Genomic DNA, 21,251 nt, shown 5'->3' with positions numbered 1-21,251 from the left:
AATGGTTTTCGTTTTTATTTTGCTTATTTTTAATATAATAAACTGAAGTTTATGCTTATACGTGAAAATTTATCTTAATTTTTAAGCCATTAAAAAATTGTCGTTAATCTTTTGTTATACTATAAATTCTTGCAAAGAGACATGTTCGTTTTTGTTATGATGTTTGGAATAAAAATCTAAATTCAATTTTTTCTTATCTTACAGTTCTTCATAATACTGTTGATCGAACTTCATCACTTGAAACGGCATTCAAGAGATTACGTCTCTATCAATCCTATGATCGTCTCCCTAAACATCCTTCAATATTGTATAATATTCCACATATTCACGGTATGAGTGTTATATTAAAAAAATAAATAAAAAACTCATTGAATGATAAATAAATTATATATGTCTTATTATTTATAGATATGTCCAAAATACCTTGTGGTTTAAGAAAGAGGAGTGGGCCACGCGAATTGGGTTCTAAGGTGTTTGGGTTTGGAATATTGTATTCTGAATCAGCTCATGGAGATCGCACAGATGTTCAGTCGGGTTTGTGGGATGTGCCCTGTCATCTAATCAATGAAATTGGTAAAAAATTCCTATAGTAATATCTTTTTCTGTTAGACGTTACAAATATATTCATAATTTGGTTTGATATAGGACCAGATAATGAATTCGAACACGACATCATTAGCGACTCAGCTAATAGAAGCATTGGTGTTTGTAATGAACATGAGCAAAACGGTAAGTCTCTTGATCAGAACAGTCTTCAAGTTGATAATTTATTAAACATCTATATAGAGGGACGACTAATATATCAAAAATGTATATATATATATATATACGAAGGTCCTACTGGTGCTGACCCTGACGAATCAAATTACCAAAAAGATGATCCAACTGATGGTGATCGAACTGACGACATTGGTGATGGCGACATTGTAACCGATAACAAAGGTGATGGCAATGATGGTGATGATAGTGGTAGTGACCAACCGGATACTGATAAAAATGATGATGATGACGACTGGTATGATGGTTGCGATGACGAAGAAGAAGACGAAGACAGTGATGATAACGATGGCGACGAATATGATGGCGAGGAAGATGACGAAGATAGTACTGATAGTGATGATAGTGATGGAATTGACGAAGAAGACGAGGACGAAGAAAGTGATGATTGTGAGGAAACCGATGAAGAAAATGAAGACGATGACTATGATGAGACGAACGAATTGTCTGATGGTTGTGATGAAGAAGGAGACGAGGACGAGAGTCATGATGATGTTGATGAGAAAAATGAAGAATACATGAGTGATGATGTTGATGATATTCGGAATGATGCATCGGCAGTGAAAAACGAATGTTCTGCTGATCATCAGCCCAAACGTCCATTGGGAAAAAGACTATATCTCAACTATGATTTCCATGGAACATCACAAAATATTGTGGATGGTATCTTTGTTAAAGCTCCCCCTAAACGCATTTGCGTGCGACGTAGGCTCTTTACTTCAGATTCTGAAATTGATAATGGTGATGAATGTTCCAACGACTCCTCTTCAAATACAGCTATGGTGTCTCAAGAGATTCAAGCGTTTCCAATAAAAGTCATACATCTAACTGATGGTCCGTGTGAGTTTGAGATTAATGTTAAAGTTTTGAGAGTTTGGACTCATAGTTTGCACCCATCTGAAAAGCGTCTCGAGGCTGTGCTATGTGATGACCTGGTTTGTTTACTATATAGTCCAGTTTTATATTATTACATTTATAATATTTTTTTAACATATTACTATTGTGATAATTAGACTTTAACAATTTATATCATATGCTAGGGTGATAAAATACATGCCACTGTACCAACCGCATGCTATGCTTTGTTTGAAGACCAGTTTCCTGTTGGAAATTGGATTAAGATTCGCCGTTTCCAGGTTGCTCATGTCTATGGTGTTTTTAGGAAAACTTCGCGTCGTTTTAAAATAGTTTTGGGTTCACATACTGTCGTAGATGGTGATAGTTTTCATTGCGAACAGAATTTTTTCGATTTTATCGACTTCCGTGTAATCTTGAATCGCACATACAGTGACGACTTTTTAGTTGGTAAGTATGTTGATATATGATTTATATTTTTTTTAAGTATAAGAAACAATAATGAGCTTACTATTGTCTTTCGTTTCAGAAATAATTGGCCGTGTTATAAACGTTGGCAAGTTTCATTCCTGGGAAGGTTATACTTTGGACCAACTGGAGGAAAAGTGCATTGATAGCGAATACCAGTTTATCACTTTCTACTTGGAGGATTTAAGGTTTGTATTCTCTGTTCAATGTTTTCTCGAATTTAACTATGTGAACAATTATAAGAATACAAGCATTTATAATTTTGTGCTAATTATTTTAATCATGTAGACACGTTCGTCTCTTTTGCAAATTGACTGGCATAAGAGCTTTAAAGTTTTATAAGGACTGGCGTAGTTGTCATAGCCAAAATGCTGTTTGTGTAATCAAATGGGGAAATATTGATTATCTTTGGAGGTATGTCAGTTGCATATATAAATTAATGTTTGAATATGCGTGGTATAAATTTAGTATTTTACTTCTTATTTCAGGAAAGGTAACGATCTCGGCTATTCAACCAACATTGGTAGTACTGAACCCACATGTTGCAGAAGTCGAAGAATTCAGAGAAAAGTATGGCATGTACATATCTTCCTATGTATAGTATATATAATATTATACATAACCTTTTTTATTTATGTTGTTTTATTTTTATTACGCAGGATGATTAGCAGTCGAAGCTATCGTCTAGAGAATATTCACCATCGAGATTAGATAGATACAATATTACCCATATTCACTATTCGTATTTTAAATTTATGTTTTAGGATACATTTCATAAGGTTTTTGGTTTTTAAAAGTGTTCTTCGAATTCTTCATCTTCATTATATGTGAAGTTAGTATTTCATAATTATAATTACTGTTTTCGAATCATTTATTATCAATTGTTTCTCGACTATTACCTATACATGTTCCATATATATATTAAGTTAAAGTATCTTTCATAAACATGCGTATACAGTATATATATTTATATCCGAGTTGAAATTCTCAATGAAATTCATATATATCGCTATTGTTACATATATTAAAATTGCCAATAATTGTACTCATCATACTCGAGTGTCTTTTCCTTCTTCGTAGTATTTACAAAAAAAAAAACTTATGAATTATGGAAATTATGATTTTTTTAATAAAATTACAAAAGTATAATATACGGTTATAGTTCGAAATATATTTCTAAAAAAACAATTAAAATTGAAAAAATGATTTTATAAAAAAAAAAGGAAAATGTACAAAAGATGCTAATTTCATTATCATTATAATGTTTATTTTATGTTTATGTTAAAATGACTGAAAACATAATTTCACGCAACTGATTTTTGGATAAAAATAACAAATATACTTATATGAGAAATGGAATAAGTAAAATTTACATTTAAATTATGTTAGGTCTTAAAATTGAACTTGATATATAGAAATCAATAAAAGATACGATACTCTATTTATTTGCATCGATCCAAAAGACCTAGGGTTTTTATCAATTCCTATATATATATTTATGTACGACTGATTAATCTTCCTCATTAAATCGGTTCAAGAATTTTCGGGAAAAAGAAGAAGATGGAGTCGTCAATAGATAATAGTGTTGACACTAAGAAAGTTGTGAAGTCCTATCTCATGCGGAAAACAATCGTCTCTGCTCTGATAGACGAAATTGATAGAACGAGTGATCGTTACAAGATAAAGGTTCAGATAATCAATCTCTGGAAATTATATCATAAAAATAAGGTTACATCCATAGAGATGGTATTAGCAGATGAAGTGGTAAGCAATGTTAATGTTTTATATCTATATATATGAACATGCATCGTATAGTAAAATTATGATATGAATAACTTAAATATTAATTAAGTTTTTGACTATATCAGGGTTCTAAGATTCATGCAACTGTTGATGGAGATTCGGTGGAGCAATTTAATTCAGAATTGACGGAAGGCCGTACTATATTCTTAAGCAACTTCACGTTCAAAGATTACACTACTGCATATAGGACAAGTCCTTTATCTTTTAAAATAAGTTTCTACAGGACTACTGTTATAACACCTTGTGATGACTTTCCTAGGGAACTTTCTTATAGATATTTTAAGGAATTTTCAACTATAAGTAATGGGGATTATGACAACAGTGTTTTAATAGGTATGCTAGATATATGTTGTTTACTATATTTATCGAGTTATATTGTGATATAATACATCTTATCTGTACTAATTCTTTATAAATATTAATGTAGATGTCATAGGGCAGGTTGTTAGTCTAGAAACTTCTGACGTTATCGCTCAAGGAAAACCTATAAGAAAGTTGGACGTTGTTCTACGTAATGCCAGGTGAGTTCATAATGATATAATTTATGAAATAATATTTAGTCAAATCATATATAATTTAGTTAGTTTGTTGATTACGTATAGTGATAATCGCTTGACTTGTACGCTGTGGGGAAATTTCGGAAAGAAAGTAATCGACTACGTGACGAAAAATATTGCGTCTGTGATCGTGTGTGTTGTTAGATTTGCTTCAGTAACAGAATGGAAAGGTATATTTGAACTTAATTGTATTGATAATAGTTGTGATATAAATAAGTTTATCATATACGCTTTTTTAGAAATTTCAAATACTTTACTTTTAATTTCTTGTAGGAGTTTACAGTATTTCAAACTCTTTCAACGCAACACAGATATTTCTCGATCCACATTCTAAACAAATTGAAGATTTTCGAGCCTTGTAAGTAATGAAATCTGTTTGTTTGTGTATACTTTTAGAGCTGTCATGAATACTAAAAGGAATGTCTTTTGTTAGATTGCCAACCAATACATTTGTGATATCCAATGAACATAAGGTGCAATCATCATCCACTAAGTCTGTTTCATGGAAAGATGAATTCTTTGATAGAAATGAAAGAAAGACAATTCAGGGTATTGTTTATGCCGATACGGTACGTGTTCATTAAGTTTATTTTAAATTTATACATAATAATTATTTGTTTTATATATTTTAGAATGATCTGTTTTTTAATATTTAAATCAAATTCTTTTCGAGTGTAGGAAATGAAATGTGTTACTGCTGCGACAGTTGTTCGAGTTGAATATAATCCTATATGGCATTATATTGCATGCAGAACTTGCGATAAAACAGTTCATCCAATAGAATCTGATTCTACCGATGACGATTCTTTGCTATTTGATTGTAGAGAATGTGGCGAGGCTGTCTCAGATGTTATAGCCAGGTAAATGGTTCATTGATTCAAAGTAGTTATTAGAAAAAAATTATTTTTGGCTTTACAAATATTCATATTTTCGTAGGTATAAGTTAGTGTTGATTGTTTCCGACAAGTCTGGCGAAGAGATAAGATTCTTACTGTTTGATAAAATCGCTAGCGCATTTCTCCGTGTTCAAGCACATACTTTAGCTGAGGAGGTTGCTGAGGTATATCATTTTATAATACTTTGTGCACATTATCATATAACCTTCTGTTATTTATGTGTAATGTCTTTTTATATTTTGAACAGGACGGAACTTTGGTGCTTCCACGAGCTCTTTCTGATTTGGTTGGGAAGAAGCTCCTTATCAAAATCGGAATAGGAACGGAGAATCTGACTAACAGACGTCAAACTTATAAAGTTGAGATCGTTGTCGATGATGCAGATATGTTGAATAAGTTTGAAAATCATGGAATTCGATCCCTCGAACATGATTTAGAACTTAGGTACTCAGGTAGAGTTGCATCACTGACACCATCGCCAGTATCAAAACGAGTTTCAGAAACAGCCGTTCAAACGCCTAATGTTGACGAAAAAAGTAATAGCAAGAAGAGAGGAAGACGGCAATGAACAAACACATACGTTTTGAAATCTTCGAACTGATATTCTTATAATTCTCGATGTTTTTTTTTTTTGGTTTTTCATATACTTTAGTACTGATATTTATGCATATTCGAATTTATGGTTTGTTTTTTTAGGATGCATTATTGATTCAAAGAACGAAAAATTCAAAACAAGTACTTAACTCTCTATATAAATTGCGTAGTAACACAACTTACTTTATTGTGGAATATTACAGTTTGTGCATATATGCAATTTTATATTTTAATATTATCATAGTTTCATAAATTAACACATGAAATCGTTAAAGTATATAAGATATCGATTATTCTATTAGTATTAAATATTTTATGAAATTAAACTAAAAAAAAGGATAAAAATAAAATGTTAAATTAGGTTGTTTCAATAAAGAAAAAATGAAAACCCTACAAATTATAGGAAAACCCTACATATGTTTAAATAGTGTTTCTCATGCACGTATTGTAATATCGTACAAAAAAGAAAAAGAAAACCTAATCAGAAAATATGGGGCCGAAGAAAAAGAGAATAACGAAACCTAGGGTCGTTAAGATACCTGTTGCAAATCGTCGTAAGTGTTTCTGTTTCTTTGAAAAAAATGCATGTATTGTTACTTTTGATATTCATCCTTAATACAGAAATCGTTTCAAGGGCTGAAACGTATGCACCAACGTTACCAAAATCAGTTTATCATCAATACATTGATATAGAATCTATTGGACGTGTTAGTATGGCTAAAATAGCCAGACAAAACAGACTGAATATCATTCGATCGAAGCGTGGTTTACCAACAATAAATAATTCAAAAGGTTATGTTGATTAAATACAATTTTATATTGATTTATATTAAATATATGTAACTAACTTCATCTGATTGTGTAAATTTATAGATATATTGACAGAGTCCGTTGATGTCGATGATGTTCTATGTTTTGTCGCTACTGATTCGGACACGGATGATGATAAAGATTCAGATGCTGTTCCGCCAAGTAATTCGAACAAACGACGACCAAGACAAAAAAAACCTATACCACCGAATTATCCTGAATACAATTCATTCGCGAGTTTTGGCTTGATGGAAAGTGGTACAAATCCAAACAAATTCCCTTTTATTAGTATATATACAAGTTATTATATTTTAAAATTTTAAAATCAATTATAGGTTATTATGATGATGGTGATCAATCTTACATGTGTGACTATTGCCATGCTTTAATGTGGTTTGGAGAACGTATAAACAAGCACTCTCTATCTTCTACTCCAGTTTTCACGATGTGCTGTCTAAGTGGCAAAGTTCAGCTACCTTTATTGAAAGCTCCCCCAAATACGTTGTTAAAGCTATTGTATAATCGCGATAACACGAGAAAACACTTCCGTGAATTCATAAGAGCATACAATATGATGTTTTCGTTTACGTCACTTGGTGGAAAGGTTGATAATACTATAAACAACGGTAATGGTCTGTATCTATTCCAAATGTGTGGTGAAAATTATCATTTGATCGGAGATATGTTACCAGCACCTGGAAAACAACCAAACTTCCTACAATTATATATCCATGATACCATCAACGAAGTTAAAAATAGGATGAATGCTTATGGGTAATCTTCGATTTTTATTATAATATAATATTATTATTTATCTATATCAATATAGTGTTTCATTTTTATAAATAATAATAGTTTCAAAATAACTGTTCAGGGATGTTGGTAATTCGAGGAAGCTGAGAGCAGATATCGTGGAGCTTCTGAAGAAGATGTTAGATGATCATAATCCTCATGTTAAAGCCTTAAGAACTGCACGCGAACGATTTGTTGGGAATCAAAATTCTAAAGGTTTTAAGTTGGTTCTTGCAAGTGGCCGAACTACTGATGGTCGAACGCATAACTTACCTACTGAGAACGATGTGGCGGCTTTGATACCTGGTGATTTCAATATGTTAACAGAAAAAAGAGACATCGTTATTCAAAGCAAGTCTGGAGGTTTATACCGTATAAGTGAGTTGCATCCGGCTTATTTACTTTTGCAGTATCCGTTATTGTTTCCGTATGGTGAAGATGGTTTTAGATTACGTATTGATATTGGCTATGTTGATACATCTGGAAGGAAACGCACAACCGTGACAATGCGCGAGTTTTTCGCATTTCGCATTCAAGACAGGCATGGAGAATCCCCAATCATTATGATGTCTGGGAGATTGTATCAGCAGTTTCTGGTTGACGCATATACGATGGTAGAATCAAATAGGCTTCGTTATATATGGCATAATCAAAAGAAGCTACGGTGTGACAGCTTTGATAAGTTATTGATCTTTCTGAACAAGGAAAAAAGGTGCTTATACCTGCTTCATTCACGGGAAGTAAGAGATTCATGAGGAAACATTATCTAGACGCGATGGCAACATGCAAGTACTACGGATACCCGGATTTTTTCATAACAATTACTTGCAATCCAAAATGGCCTGAGATAACGAGGTTTTTGGAAAAACATGATCTAAAGATCGAGGATCGACCAGATATTTGTTGCAGGATTTTTAAAATGAAGCTCGATAATTTAGTGAATTATCTAACGAAAGACCACGTTATGGGCCACATTAACTCAGGTATGTCAAAAAGATTAAATATAAGTAAAGAGTCATAATATATAAATCAAGCCAACTTATACTTAAAGTATAGGTACTAATTCGATTTATTACATGTATTTTTAACTTTTTCTAATTGTTTTACTTTTATTTCAGCGATGTATACCATTGAATTCCAAAACAGAGGATTGCCACATGCCCACATGGTTGTTTTCTTGAAACCCGAATCCAAACTACCAACAGGCGAGGACATAGATAGATTTATATCAGCAGAGATACCGGACAAGGACTTGGATCCAATTTTGTACGAAATTGTTGGAGACTTGATGATACATGGACCATGCGGTGATGACAATCCAAAAAATGTTTGTATGCATGAGAAAAGGTGTACAAAATTCTTTCCTAAGCCTACTGGATCAGTTACTAAAATCGATGATGCTGGCTTCCCCATCTATAGACGTCGTATGGATCAAAGAACCATTCTGAAGAGGGGTGTTTTGTGTGATAACCGATATGTTGTCCCATATAATCCAGATCTCTTAAAGCGTTTTCGGGCACATGTTAACGTTGAGTGGTGCAACCAAACCAGGTCTATAAAGTACCTATTCAAATATATAAACAAGGGTCCAGATTACATTAGAGCAGCAATCGAGGATGAAGACGGTAACCCCGTTATATCCCAAGATGAGGTTGAGCAACATTACAATTGCAGGTAACTTTGCGAAACTAATTTTTAAGATTAGATCGCTTGAATAATTACTTAAGTATGATTTAAAAAAAACAAGATTATTTATTTCTGTTTGATTTGCTCATTCTTAGATACATTTCACCGTATGAATCTTCATGGAGGCTTCTAAAGATTCCTACACAGTACCGAACCACGGCAGTAATGCAACTTTCGTTTCATTTGCCTCGTAAACAAATGTGTATATATCACGAAAGAGAGAGCGTTGACCAAGTCTTAAACAACGCATCGGTAGGTCAGTCACAATTTCTAGCGTGGATGGAGGCAAACAAGGAACATGCCTTGGCAAAGGAGCTAACATATGCTGATTTCCCAACAAAATTCGTCTGGGTCTCAAAGCAGCGGCAATGGAGAATACGAAAACAAGGTTTTGCCATATGCAGACTGGTGTATGTCTCACCTTCCGCTGAAGACGCATATCATTTGAGGATTCTTCTCAATATAGTCAAGGGCCCTGAGAGTTTTGATGACTTAAAAAAGGTTAATGGTGTTATATACTCTTCTTTCCGAAAAGCATGCTTTGCGCTTGGTTTGTTAGACGATGAAAAAGAATACATCGAAGGAATTAAAGAGGCCAGTTTTTGGGGAACTGGAAAGTTTCTTCGTAAACTTTTTGCTATAATGCTTCTTTCGAGTAGTGTAGCAGTTCCGATCAACGTCTGGAATGCTACTTGGAAAATATTAACTGAGGATTTATTATATCAGAAAAGGCGTGAAGAGAATGACCCAGGTAAGATGGATTTGAAATTTTAAACTATTTTACAAGATTCACATTATCTTAGTTGCTAACAGACTTATTTGTATATCTAGGTTTGGTGTTGACTGAAGCCCAATATAAGAATCTTGGTTTGTCAGATATAGAGAAGTATATGCGCAGAAACGGTCATTCATTATCCGACTATAAAGGAGAGATGCCAGTCCCTGATGATATTGGAAAGTATAAGAAATCAAATCATCTAATCCGGGATGAGAAATCATACGATCGTGCAAAACTTGCAAACAATCATGTCAAGTTGTTTTCAACAATAACCAATGAACAGAAGGATATCTACAATGAGATAATGGATGCAGTTACAAGAGGTATCGGTGGAATGTTTTTTGTTTATGGATATGGTGGGACAGGTAAAACGTACCTATGGAGGCTTTTAGGCGCTGCTCTTCGTTCTCAAGGAAAAATAGTTCTCAATGTTGCATCAAGTGGCACTGCAGCATTGTTATTAGAGGGAGGAAGAACAGCGCATTCTCGGTTTGGAATACCCATAGTTGTGAACGAGTATACATTCTGTAATGTGAGTTCTGGATCACACCAAGCAGAGCTGATTGAAGCAGCCGATCTTATTATATGGGATCAGGCTCCGATGATGAGCAAGCATTGTTTTGAGACATTGGATCGGACTATGCGTGATATACTAAAGTGTGATAAGGTCTTTGGTGGAAAGGTCGTTGTTTTGGGTGGTGACTTTCGACAAATACTCCCTGTTATTGTCGGAGGCAATAGCTCAGAGACTATATTGGCAACTGTGAATTCTTCTCATATTTGGTCTGATTGCAAAGTTCTGCAGCTAAAGACAAATATGAGACTGCTTCGTGGCGATAATGATTTTAATAATCAAGAAATTGAAGAATTCGCCAAGTGGATCTTGGATATTGGTGATGGAAAACTAAATATTCATGATACCATAGAAGATGAATTAGAAATTCCAGCGGATTTGCTGATAAGTGGAGAAGGTGATCCTGTTAAGAGAATAGTCTCGGAGATTTATGGTCAATCTTACACAACCACTCGTGAACCAGTTTTTTTTTCAGGAAAGGGCAATACTCAGTCCACGGAATCAGGATGTCGACGTTATCAATGAATTCATGCTATCAGAACTCAAAGGTCTTCGTTATATGATTTATCACAATTCCTTTTAATACGTATTTATATTATAATTAAAATATATCAGTACTAACATAGTTTGAATTGTTTTTATTAGGTGAGGAACATGAATACCTTAGTGCTGATAGCATTGATACTTCAGACACAAGCAAAATAGACGAAGTCGTCTATACACAGGAGTATCTTAATAGTATAAAGGTATCAGGGCTGCCAAATCATTCTCTCAAGTTAAAGATAGGAGCTCCAATAATGTTGCTTAGAAATATTGATCCTAAGGGTGGTTTGTGTAATGGTACGAGGTTGCTTATTACTTGGTTAGCTAGGCATGTAATCGAGGCAAGCTATATAACCGGGAAGAAAATAGGAAAAAAGGTTATCATACCTAGAATGTTTGTGTCACCACCAGAAGCAAGGTTTCCTTTTAGAATGCGCCGGAGGCAGTTTCCTATTACCATAGCTTTTGCTATGACTATAAACAAAAGTCAGGGTCAGACTCTACAAAAGGTGGGATTATATTTGCCAAAACCAGTGTTCTCGCATGGTCAACTTTATGTCGGCGTGTCTAGAGTTACATCACGCCAAGGGTTGAAGATTCTTATTACAGATAAGAATGGCAAAGCACAAAAGAAGACAATGAATGTTGTTTACAAAGACGTGTTTGAAAACATTTATAGAAATTTGCGGTTGGTTTGAATAAATTGTTTTGTTTGCTACTAAAAGTATGTTTAGATTACATTGGATATTAGTTATAATATTTTGGTGGTCATTGGTATTTTTAAACTGTTTTATCTTTTAAATTTTGTTATATTTAACTGATTTATCTTTTGGATCTTCTTATATTATGAATTAGTGTTCACTATGATAACGTTTTGAATAGCTCTGTTTGTTTGAATTAAATAATTAGTAAATGATCAGTTTTTATAATATATTTTTTTAAGTATATATATTAAATATTATACAAATCAATTTATAAGCTTCCAATTATGGTTTAAATATTACATTTTTAACTCAACAAACTTTCGAAATATGGATCGAATATTAAATTTAAAACACAAAAAACTGTTTAGGTATTATATTCAAAACTAACTTCAGCCCGCGCAAGCCAGCCACTTAGTTAAGTGATTAAAACATTTTTTTTTAAAGCAAAAACACATCTAGAACCTCTCCTAATACTACCATTGGAGCTGCTCAAGTGTCAAGAATGTTTAGACGCCTAACTTGATTTTGATTTCTCCATAAAGCGGGACATCTAACGGCTTAAATTTTTGAGCGACGTGAGAAGATTACTTCTAGACCGGACCAGGTTCCCTATATAAACCCCTGACCCAATCACAATTTTCGGATCCGAAGGAAAAAAGGCAAAAAAAAAAAAAGAAGACGACATAAGTCGAAAGAAATTAAAAGACGATTCCATGGCGGAAGAGAAGAGCTTCAAGTATGTGATCGTCGGAGGTGGTGTTGCCGCCGTAAGTCTCTGTTCCTCTCGTTTCGCTTTTGATTGGATTTGTGTTCTCTCTCCCTCTGTTTGCTTACGAATCATCACTCTGTACTGCTCACTGTTTCGCTTTGGATTCCGCACGATTGGTTCTTGTTGTTGAATCATTGATTTGTTTTCATTTCTTACGAAGTAGTTTCTGGGGATGATAGTATCTCTAGATCTATTGATTTTTTTCTTCTGATTCAGAAGAATTAGGAAGTAGATGAATATTGTGCTACTACTATTCGAGAACTTTCCCAATATAAGCACTTCTTTCTTTCTTAACAAAGTTTTAAATTCAGTTTTCTTTTTGTTTGTTTGGATGTTCTGGAATCACAGGGATATGCGGCGAGAGAGTTCTCTAAGCAAGGTCTCCAACCTCGGCCTTGAAAGTTATTTAGGCTAGCTCTGGCGATTCATATTATGTATTCTTGTTTTGTTTCTATGTGATTGATAGTTTTGGTAGTTCTGTGTTAAACAGGTTCCTCCATATGAGCGTCCTGCACTTAGCAAGGGATATATCAACCTCGAGAGTAATAACAATAGATCGATTGGTTTTAGTTGAGTCCTTGCTCGGTTCTTAACTAGATTATTGTTCTCATGGTACACAGATAAAGGTACACTTCCCGGTTTTTATGTCTGTGCTGGAAGTGGGGGAGAGAAACAGTTCCCTCAATGGTACAAAGAGAACGGTGGGTTTGGGTACTATCCACGAGACGCGGATGCGGTGGCCGGCGAAATAGGCAAGCTCCAGCAATGGTGAGAAAGTTGACTTGTAGTCTTGAGGAATTGTTTCAGGAGTTGTTCCCGAAGGTTTTGGGTTAGTTGCTCTCTCTCTCTCTCTCTCTCTCTCTCTCTCTCTCTCTCTCTCTCTCTCTCTCTCTCTCTCTCTCTCTCTCTCTCTCTCTCTCTCTCTCTCTCTCTCTCTCTCTCTCTCTCTCTCTCTCTCTCTCTCTCTCTCTCTCTCTCTCTCTCTCTCTCTCTCTCTCTCTCTCTCTCTCTCTCTCTCTCTCTCTCTCTCTCTCTCTCTCTCTCTCTCTCTCTCTCTCTCTCTCTCTCTCTCTCTCTCTCTCTCTCTCTCTCTCTCTCTCTCAATCCTCGGGTATTGTCATTAGACCGGGAGGTTAATCGATTTAAAATCGTTCCCCGATCTAGCCACATTCCCAATGAAACTCTACAATCAAATGAGACGTGTTGAACACATTGACCATGCTCGCAAGTCCGCTGAACAGGCCGTTAAGGTAATAAAGGGATAACACGAATGAGATTTATAGAATCCAAATTGAATCAATTGTATGGCTTTTGAAGGCAATCAAGGCCGCAGAAGAAGGGAAATCGATTCCTGAATATGACTATCTTCCATACTTTTACTCTCGAACCTTTGATCTCTCATGGCAATTCTATGGTGACAACGTTGGAGAAACCGTTTTGTTTGGAGATAATGACCCAAAATCGCCGAAGCCGAAATTCGGAAGCTATTGGATTAAAGAAAGGAAATTGATTGGAGCGTTTTTGGAAGGTGGAACTTTTGAAGAGAACAAGGCAATTGCTAAGGTCGCGCGAACGCAGCCTTCTGTTGAGAGCCTTGACGTGTTGTCTAAGGAAGGACTTTCCTTCGCCAGCAAAATTTAGAAAAGAAAACCAAATTGCTTCTAGGTTCTGACTTCTGTTGTGTGTTTGTGTGAGCTGTCTTGAGATTGAATGGCTTTATGCCATTTCGCTACTTAAAAAAAAAATCTACATTTTGGTTTTGGTTGTATTGGTTGCTTGGATTGTTTGGCTTAGAAATAAGAAAGGAGAAATTTGTTGTGTAAATTGTCCCACATCGACAATTACTAGGAAAGAAGAATGTGAGAACCCAATATAAATAGGGTGGTGTGCTCCTCAGTATTTATCGAGTATAGCCACACTGATAGGCCCACTAAGAATTTAACTTGGTGAGTTTCAAATAAGCCCGATGTAACCAGCGTATCCTCGGGTATTGTCATTAGACCGGGAGGTTAATCGCCGATCTATCTGACCGATTCAGTTCAAATTGCAGCCGTCGGTCACCGCCTAACGTTTAACCGTTTAACCGACCGGCCGGTTAATCTGTTAGGTTCCCGATTTATAGAGCATGGCTCATGCTATATGGTCCTTGTCTAGAGGCATCTTGATACCACTTAAATCAAGAGTGGTCGATAATTAAAAATGAAGTAAAGTGGAAGGAAAAAATGGAAGGAAACTCCTCCATTATTCAAACTTGTTATATCATCTTCTTCAAGTAAAATTTTTTCGAATTGAGCCGATGATAATATAAAATATATAGCATATAGCTTAGAAAAAATAGCATAGATGATTTTGATTTTCTAATTTTCAATTGATTATCTAAATCCTCAAATTTTTTTATATAAATTGGTCTAAAATATTATTGTTTTTTGTTACAGTTCTCACGACAATGACGACAAAAGACGTTGCATCAACTTCTGTTAATGCCAATCCTGTGAAAGTTACTGTAGCATGGGATTACCAGAACATGAAGAACGCTAGAAGCTGATATAGTGATCGTAGGTGTTGGTGCTAGACCTATTATATCACTCTTTAAAGGGCAAGTTGAAGAGGAAAAGGGCGGTTTGAAGGTTTGCGATTTAAAATACTTCATTTGTTGCACTATCTGAGATAGTTTGTGAAGTTTTTTTTTTGCGTTAACTCATGAGATATTTCTTCGAATGCAGACTGATGCATTCTTCAAAACGAACGTAGGTGATAGGTCACTCTGGTGTAGCAATGTTGCCTCTTCTCTTCGCGTCTACAATCAAATGAGACGTGTTGAACACGTTGACCGTGCTCGCAAGTCCGCTGAACAGGCCGTTAAGGTAATAAAGCGATAACATGAATGAGATTTATAGAATCCAAATTGAATCAATTGTATGGCTTTTGTGGGCAATCAAGGCCGCAGAAGAAGGGAAATCGATTCCTGAATATGACTATCTTCCATACTTTTACTCTCGAGCCTTTGATCTCTCATGGCAATTCTATGGTGACAACGTTGGAGAAACCGTTTTGTTTGGAGATAATGACCCAAAATCGCTGAAGCCGAAATTCGGAAGCTATTGGATTAAATAAGGGAAATTGATTGGAGCGTTTTTGGAAGGTGGAACTTTTGAAGAGAACAAGGCAATTGCTAAGGTCGCGCGAACGCAGCCTTCTGTTGAGAGCCTTGACGTGTTGTCTAAGGAAGGACTTTCCTTCGCCAGCAAAATTTAGAAAAGAAAACCAAATTGCTTCTAGGTTCTGACTTCTGTTGTGTGTTTGTGTGAGCTGTCTTGAGATTGAATGGCTTTATGCCATTTCGCTACTTAAAAAAAAAATCTACATTTTGGTTTTAGTTGTATTGGTTGCTTGGATTGTTTGGCTTAGAAATAAGAAAGGAGAAATTTGTTGTGTAAATTGTCCCACATCGACAATTACTAGGAAAGAAGAATGTGAGAACCCAATATAAATAGGGTGGTGTGCTCCTCAGTATTTATCGAGTATAGCCACACTGATAGGCCCACTAAGAATTTAACTTGGTGAGTTTCAAATAAGCCCGATGTAACCAGCGTATCCTCGGGTATTGTCATTAGACCGGGAGGTTAATCGATTTAAAATCGTTCCCCGATCTATCTGACCGATTCAGTTCAAATTGCAGCCGTCGGTCACCGCCTAACGTTTAACCGACCGGCCGGTTAATCTGTTAGGTTCCCGATTTATAGAGCATGGCTCATGCTATATGGTCCTTGTCTAGAGGCATCTTGATACCACTTAAATCAAGAGTGGTCGATAATTAAAAATGAAGTAAAGTGGAAGGAAAAAATGGAAGGAAACTCCTCCATTATTCAAACTTGTTATATCATCTTCTTCAAGTAGAATTTTTTCGAATTGAGCCGATGATAATATAAAATATATAGCATATAGCTTAGAAAAAATAGCATAGATGATTTTGATTTTCTAATTTTCAATTGATTATCTAAATCCTCAAATTTTTTTATATAAATTGGTCTAAAATATTATTGTTTTTTGTTACAGTTCTCACGACAATGACGACAAAAGACGTTGCATCAACTTCTGTTAATGCCAATGCTGTGAAAGTTACTGTAGCATGGGATTACCAGAACATGAAGAACGCTAGAAGCTGATATAGTGATCGTAGGTGTTGGTGCTAGACCTATTATATCACTCTTTAAAGGGCAAGTTGAAGAGGAAAAGGGCGGTTTGAAGGTTTGCGATTTAAAATACTTCATTTGTTGCACTATCTGAGATAGTTTGTGAAGTTTTTTTTTTGCGTTAACTCATGAGATATTTCTTCGAATGCAGACTGATGCATTCTTCAAAACGAACGTTCCGGATGTATACGCCATTGGTGATATAGCCACATTCCCAATGAAACTCTACAATCAAATGAGACGTGTTGAACACGTTGACCATGCTCGCAAGTCCGCTGAACAGGCCGTTAAGGTAATAAAGCGATAACACGAATGAGATTTATAGAATCCAAATTGAATCAATTGTATGGCTTTTGTAGGCAATCAAGGCCGCAGAAGAAGGGAAATCGATTCCTGAATATGACTATCTTCCATACTTTTACTCTCGAGCCTTTGATCTCTCATGGCAATTCTATGGTGACAACGTTGGAGAAACCGTTTGTTTGGAGATAATGACCCAAAATCGCCGAAGCCGAAATTCGGAAGCTATTGGATTAAAGAAAGGAAATTGATTGGAGCGTTTTTGGAAGGTGGAACTTTTGAAGAGAACAAGGCAATTGCTAAGGTCGCGCGAACGCAGCCTTCTGTTGAGAGCCTTGACGTGTTGTCTAAGGAAGGACTTTCCTTCGCCAGCAAAATTTAGAAAAGAAAACCAAATTGCTTCTAGGTTCTGACTTCTGTTGTGTGTTTGTGTGAGCTGTCTTGAGATTGAATGGCTTTATGCCATTTCGCTACTTAAAAAAAAAATCTACATTTTGGTTTTGGTTGTATTGGTTGCTTGGATTGTTTGGCTTAGAAATAAGAAAGGAGAAATTTGTTGTGTAAATTGTCCCACATCGACAATTACTAGGAAAGAAGAATGTGAGAACCCAATATAAATAGGGTGGTGTGCTCCTCAGTATTTATCGAGTATAGCCACACTGATAGGCCCACTAAGAATTTAACTTGGTGAGTTTCAAATAAGCCCGATGTAACCAGCGTATCCTCGGGTATTGTAATTAGACCGGGAGGTTAATCGATTTAAAATCGTTCCTCGATCTATCTGACCGATTCAGTTCAAATTGCAGCCGTCGGTCACCGCCTAACGTTTAACCGACCGGCCGGTTAATCTGTTAGGTTCCCGATTTATAGAGCATGGCTCATGCTATATGGTCCTTGTCTAGAGGCATCTTGATACCACTTAAATCAAGAGTGGTCGATAATTAAAAATGAAGTAAAGTGGAAGGAAAAAATGGAAGGAAACTCCTCCATTATTCAAACTTGTTATATCATCTTCTTCAAGTAGAATTTTTTCGAATTGAGCCGATGATAATATAAAATATATAGCATATAGCTTAGAAAAAATAGCATAGATGATTTTGATTTTCTAATTTTCAATTGATTATCTAAATCCTCAAATTTTTTTATATAAATTGGTCTAAAATATTATTGTTTTTTTGTTACAGTTCTCACGACAATGACGACAAAAGACGTTGCATCAACTTCTGTTAATGCCAATGCTGTGAAAGTTACTGTAGCATGGGATTACCAGAACATGAAGAACGCTAGAAGCTGATATAGTGATCGTAGGTGTTGGTGCTAGACCTATTATATCACTCTTTAAAGGGCAAGTTGAAGAGGAAAAGGGCAGTTTGAAGGTTTGCGATTTAAAATACTTCATTTGTTGCACTATCTGAGATAGTTTGTGAAGTTTTTTTTTTGCGTTAACTCATGAGATATTTCTTCGAATGCAGACTGATGCATTCTTCAAAACGAACGTTCCGGATGTATACGCCATTGGTGATATAGCCACATTCCCAATGAAACTCTACAATCAAATGAGACGTGTTGAACACGTTGACCATGCTCGCAAGTCCGCTGAACAGGCCGTTAAGGTAATAAAGCGATAACACGAATGAGATTTATAGAATCCAAATTGAATCAATTGTATGGCTTTTGTAGGCAATCAAGGCCGCAGAAGAAGGGAAATCGATTCCTGAATATGACTATCTTCCATACTTTTACTCTCGAGCCTTTGATCTCTCATGGCAATTCTATGGTGACAACGTTGGAGAAACCGTTTTGTTTGGAGATAATGACCCAAAATCGCCGAAGCCAAAATTCGGAAGCTATTGGATTAAAGAAAGGAAATTGATTGGAGCGTTTTTGGAAGGTGGAACTTTTGAAGAGAACAAGGCAATTGCTAAGGTCGCGCGAACGCAGCCTTCTGTTGAGAGCCTTGACGTGTTGTCTAAGGAAGGACTTTCCTTCGCCAGCAAAATTTAGAAAAGAAAACCAAATTGCTTCTAGGTTCTGACTTCTGTTGTGTGTTTGTGTGAGCTGTCTTGAGATTGAATGGCTTTATGCCATTTCGCTACTTAAAAAAAAAATCTACATTTTGGTTTTAGTTGTATTGGTTGCTTGGATTGTTTGGCTTAGAAATAAGAAAGGAGAAATTTGTTGTGTAAATTGTCCCACATCGACAATTACTAGGAAAGAAGAATGTGAGAACCCAATATAAATAGGGTGGTGTGCTCCTCAGTATTTATCGAGTATAGCCACACTGATAGGCCCACTAAGAATTTAACTTGGTGAGTTTCAAATAAGCCCGATGTAACCAGCGTATCCTCGGGTATTGTCATTAGACCGGGAGGTTAATCGATTTAAAATAGTTCCCCGATCTATCTGACCGATTCAGTTCAAATTGCAGCCGTCGGTCACCGCCTAACGTTTAACCGACCGGCCGGTTAATCTGTTAGGTTCCCGATTTATAGAGCATGGCTCATGCTATATGGTCCTTGTCTAGAGGCATCTTGATACCACTTAAATCAAGAGTGGTCGATAATTAAAAATGAAGTAAAGTGGAAGGAAAAAATGGAAGGAAACTCCTCCATTATTCAAACTTGTTATATCATCTTCTTCAAGTAGAATTTTTTCGAATTGAGCCGATGATAATATAAAATATATAGCACATAGCTTAGAAAAAATAACATAGATGATTTTGATTTTCTAATTTTCAATTGATTATCTAAATCCTCAAATTTTTTTATATAAATTCGTCTAAAATATTATTGTTTTTTTGTTACAGTTCTCACGACAATGACGACAAAAGACGTTGCATCAACTTCTGTTAATGCCAATCCTGTGAAAGTTACTGTAGCATGGGATTACCAGAACATGAAGAACGCTAGAAGCTGATATAGTGATCGTAGGTGTTGGTGCTAGACCTATTATATCACTCTTTAAAGGGCAAGTTGAAGAGGAAAAGGGCAGTTTGAAGGTTTGCGATTTAAAATACTTCATTTGTTGCACTATCTGAGATAGTTTGTGAAGTTTTTTTTTTTGCGTTAACTCATGAGATATTTCTTCGAATGCAGACTGATGCATTCTTCAAAACGAACGTTCCGGATGTATACGCCATTGGTGATATAGCCACATTCCCAATGAAACTCTACAATCAAATGAGACGTGTTGAACACATTGACCATGCTCGCAAGTCCGCTGAACAGGCCGTTAAGGTAATAAAGCGATAACACGAATGAGATTTATAGAATCCAAATTGAATCAATTGTATGGCTTTTGTAGGCAATCAAGGCCGCAGAAGAAGGGAAATCGATTCCTGAATATGACTATCTTCCATACTTTTACTCTCGAGCCTTTGATCTCTCATGGCAATTCTATGGTGACAACGTTGGAGAAACCGTTTTGTTTGGAGATAATGAACCAAAATCGCCGAAGCCGAAATTCGGAAGCTATTGGATTAAAGAAAGGAAATTGATTGGAGCGTTTTTGGAAGGTGGAACTTTTGAAGAGAACAAGGCAATTGCTAAGGTCGCGCGAACGCAGCCTTCTGTTGAGAGCCTTGACGTGTTGTCTAAGGAAGGACTTTCCTTCGCCAGCAAAATTTAGAAAAGAAAACCAAATTGCTTCTAGGTTCTGACTTCTGTTGTGTGTTTGTGTGAGCTGTCTTGAGATTGAATGGCTTTATGCCATTTCGCTACTTAAAAAAAAAATCTACATTTTGGTTTTGGTTGTATTGGTTGCTTGGATTGTTTGGCTTAGAAATAAGAAAGGAGAAATTTGTTGTGTAAATTGTCCCACATCGACAATTACTAGGAAAGAAGAATGTGAGAACCCAATATAAATAGGGTGGTGTGCTCCTCAGTATTTATCGAGTATAGCCACACTGATAGGCCCACTAAGAATTTAACTTGGTGAGTTTCAAATAAGCCCGATGTAACCAGCGTATCCTCGGGTATTGTCATTAGACCGGGAGGTTAATCGATTTAAAATAGTTCCCCGATCTATCTGACCGATTCAGTTCAAATTGCAGCCGTCGGTCACCGCCTAACGTTTAACCGACCGGCCGGTTAATCTGTTAGGTTCCCGATTTATAGAGCATGGCTCATGCTATATGGTCCTTGTCTAGAGGCA

At 35.8% G+C, this 21,251-nt stretch overlaps 5 protein-coding genes and 1 long non-coding RNA gene across 6 annotated transcripts; all 6 read left to right on the top strand.

Moving 5' to 3' along the window:
• The first annotated feature begins 3,843 nt into the window (after window positions 1-3,843).
• Window positions 3,844-11,831, top strand: LOC112086660. The gene is made up of 15 exons (XM_024155632.1): window positions 3,844-3,864; window positions 3,969-4,095; window positions 4,331-4,424; window positions 4,506-4,630; window positions 4,734-4,818; window positions 4,894-5,029; window positions 5,139-5,320; window positions 5,397-5,520; window positions 5,604-5,800; window positions 7,635-8,166; window positions 8,265-8,535; window positions 8,671-9,226; window positions 9,334-9,989; window positions 10,070-11,044; window positions 11,236-11,831. Exons 1-15 carry the CDS (start codon window positions 3,844-3,846, stop codon window positions 11,829-11,831), a joined length of 4,677 nt encoding a protein of 1,558 aa, XP_024011400.1.
• Window positions 11,832-12,513: 682 nt separating this feature from the next.
• On the top strand, window positions 12,514-13,488 carry LOC18016389. The gene is made up of 3 exons (XR_002899699.1): window positions 12,514-12,604; window positions 12,955-13,148; window positions 13,227-13,488. It is a non-coding gene; the product is annotated as an uncharacterized LOC18016389 (long non-coding RNA).
• Window positions 13,489-13,731: 243 nt separating this feature from the next.
• LOC112081426 (monodehydroascorbate reductase 2-like) lies at window positions 13,732-14,508 on the top strand. Its single transcript, XM_024156905.1, has 2 exons — window positions 13,732-13,856; window positions 13,924-14,508. Exons 1-2 carry the CDS (start codon window positions 13,782-13,784, stop codon window positions 14,245-14,247), a joined length of 399 nt encoding a protein of 132 aa, XP_024012673.1. The 5' UTR covers window positions 13,732-13,781; the 3' UTR covers window positions 14,248-14,508.
• A 544-nt stretch (window positions 14,509-15,052) lies between these two features.
• Window positions 15,053-15,720, top strand: LOC112086659 (monodehydroascorbate reductase 2-like). Its single transcript, XM_024155631.1, has 3 exons — window positions 15,053-15,109; window positions 15,330-15,470; window positions 15,547-15,720. The coding sequence occupies exons 1-3, from the start codon at window positions 15,053-15,055 to the stop codon at window positions 15,718-15,720; spliced, it is 372 nt and encodes a 123-aa protein (XP_024011399.1).
• Window positions 15,721-18,294: 2,574 nt separating this feature from the next.
• Window positions 18,295-19,150, top strand: LOC112086658 (monodehydroascorbate reductase 2-like). The gene is made up of 3 exons (XM_024155630.1): window positions 18,295-18,351; window positions 18,572-18,712; window positions 18,780-19,150. Exons 1-3 carry the CDS (start codon window positions 18,295-18,297, stop codon window positions 19,101-19,103), a joined length of 522 nt encoding a protein of 173 aa, XP_024011398.1. The 3' UTR covers window positions 19,104-19,150.
• Window positions 19,151-19,916: 766 nt separating this feature from the next.
• LOC112086657 (monodehydroascorbate reductase 2-like) lies at window positions 19,917-20,987 on the top strand. Its single transcript, XM_024155629.1, has 3 exons — window positions 19,917-19,973; window positions 20,195-20,335; window positions 20,403-20,987. Exons 1-3 carry the CDS (start codon window positions 19,917-19,919, stop codon window positions 20,724-20,726), a joined length of 522 nt encoding a protein of 173 aa, XP_024011397.1. The 3' UTR covers window positions 20,727-20,987.
• Window positions 20,988-21,251: the final 264 nt, after the last annotated feature.

This window comes from Eutrema salsugineum, unplaced genomic scaffold (genome assembly GCF_000478725.1).
Source record: "Eutrema salsugineum unplaced genomic scaffold, Eutsalg1_0 scaffold_2, whole genome shotgun sequence".
Classification (NCBI taxonomy): Eukaryota; Viridiplantae; Streptophyta; class Magnoliopsida; order Brassicales; family Brassicaceae; genus Eutrema; species Eutrema salsugineum.
The sequence above is the reverse complement of the archived record's forward strand: the minus strand, read 5'-3'. Positions and strand labels throughout refer to the sequence as shown.

Coding starts and splice junctions, on each gene's coding strand:
- LOC112086660 (XM_024155632.1), top strand. CDS start 3,844: ATGGTATTAGCAGATGAAGTG. Junction 5,801..7,634: donor GAACATGATTTAGAACTTAG/GTACTCAGGTAG, acceptor ATAACTGTTCAG/GGATGTTGGTAATTCGAGGA. Junction 8,167..8,264: donor TGGTTGACGCATATACGATG/GTAGAATCAAAT, acceptor CAAGGAAAAAAG/GTGCTTATACCTGCTTCATT.
- LOC112081426 (XM_024156905.1), top strand. CDS start 13,782: ATGAAACTCTACAATCAAATGAGACGTGTTGAACACATTGACCATGCT. Junction 13,857..13,923: donor CCGCTGAACAGGCCGTTAAG/GTAATAAAGGGA, acceptor TGGCTTTTGAAG/GCAATCAAGGCCGCAGAAGA.
- LOC112086659 (XM_024155631.1), top strand. CDS start 15,053: ATGACGACAAAAGACGTTGCATCAACTTCTGTTAATGCCAATCCTGTG. Junction 15,110..15,329: donor CCAATCCTGTGAAAGTTACT/GTAGCATGGGAT, acceptor CTTCGAATGCAG/ACTGATGCATTCTTCAAAAC. Junction 15,471..15,546: donor CCGCTGAACAGGCCGTTAAG/GTAATAAAGCGA, acceptor TGGGCAATCAAG/GCCGCAGAAGAAGGGAAATC.
- LOC112086658 (XM_024155630.1), top strand. CDS start 18,295: ATGACGACAAAAGACGTTGCATCAACTTCTGTTAATGCCAATGCTGTG. Junction 18,352..18,571: donor CCAATGCTGTGAAAGTTACT/GTAGCATGGGAT, acceptor CTTCGAATGCAG/ACTGATGCATTCTTCAAAAC. Junction 18,713..18,779: donor CCGCTGAACAGGCCGTTAAG/GTAATAAAGCGA, acceptor TGGCTTTTGTAG/GCAATCAAGGCCGCAGAAGA.
- LOC112086657 (XM_024155629.1), top strand. CDS start 19,917: ATGACGACAAAAGACGTTGCATCAACTTCTGTTAATGCCAATCCTGTG. Junction 19,974..20,194: donor CCAATCCTGTGAAAGTTACT/GTAGCATGGGAT, acceptor CTTCGAATGCAG/ACTGATGCATTCTTCAAAAC. Junction 20,336..20,402: donor CCGCTGAACAGGCCGTTAAG/GTAATAAAGCGA, acceptor TGGCTTTTGTAG/GCAATCAAGGCCGCAGAAGA.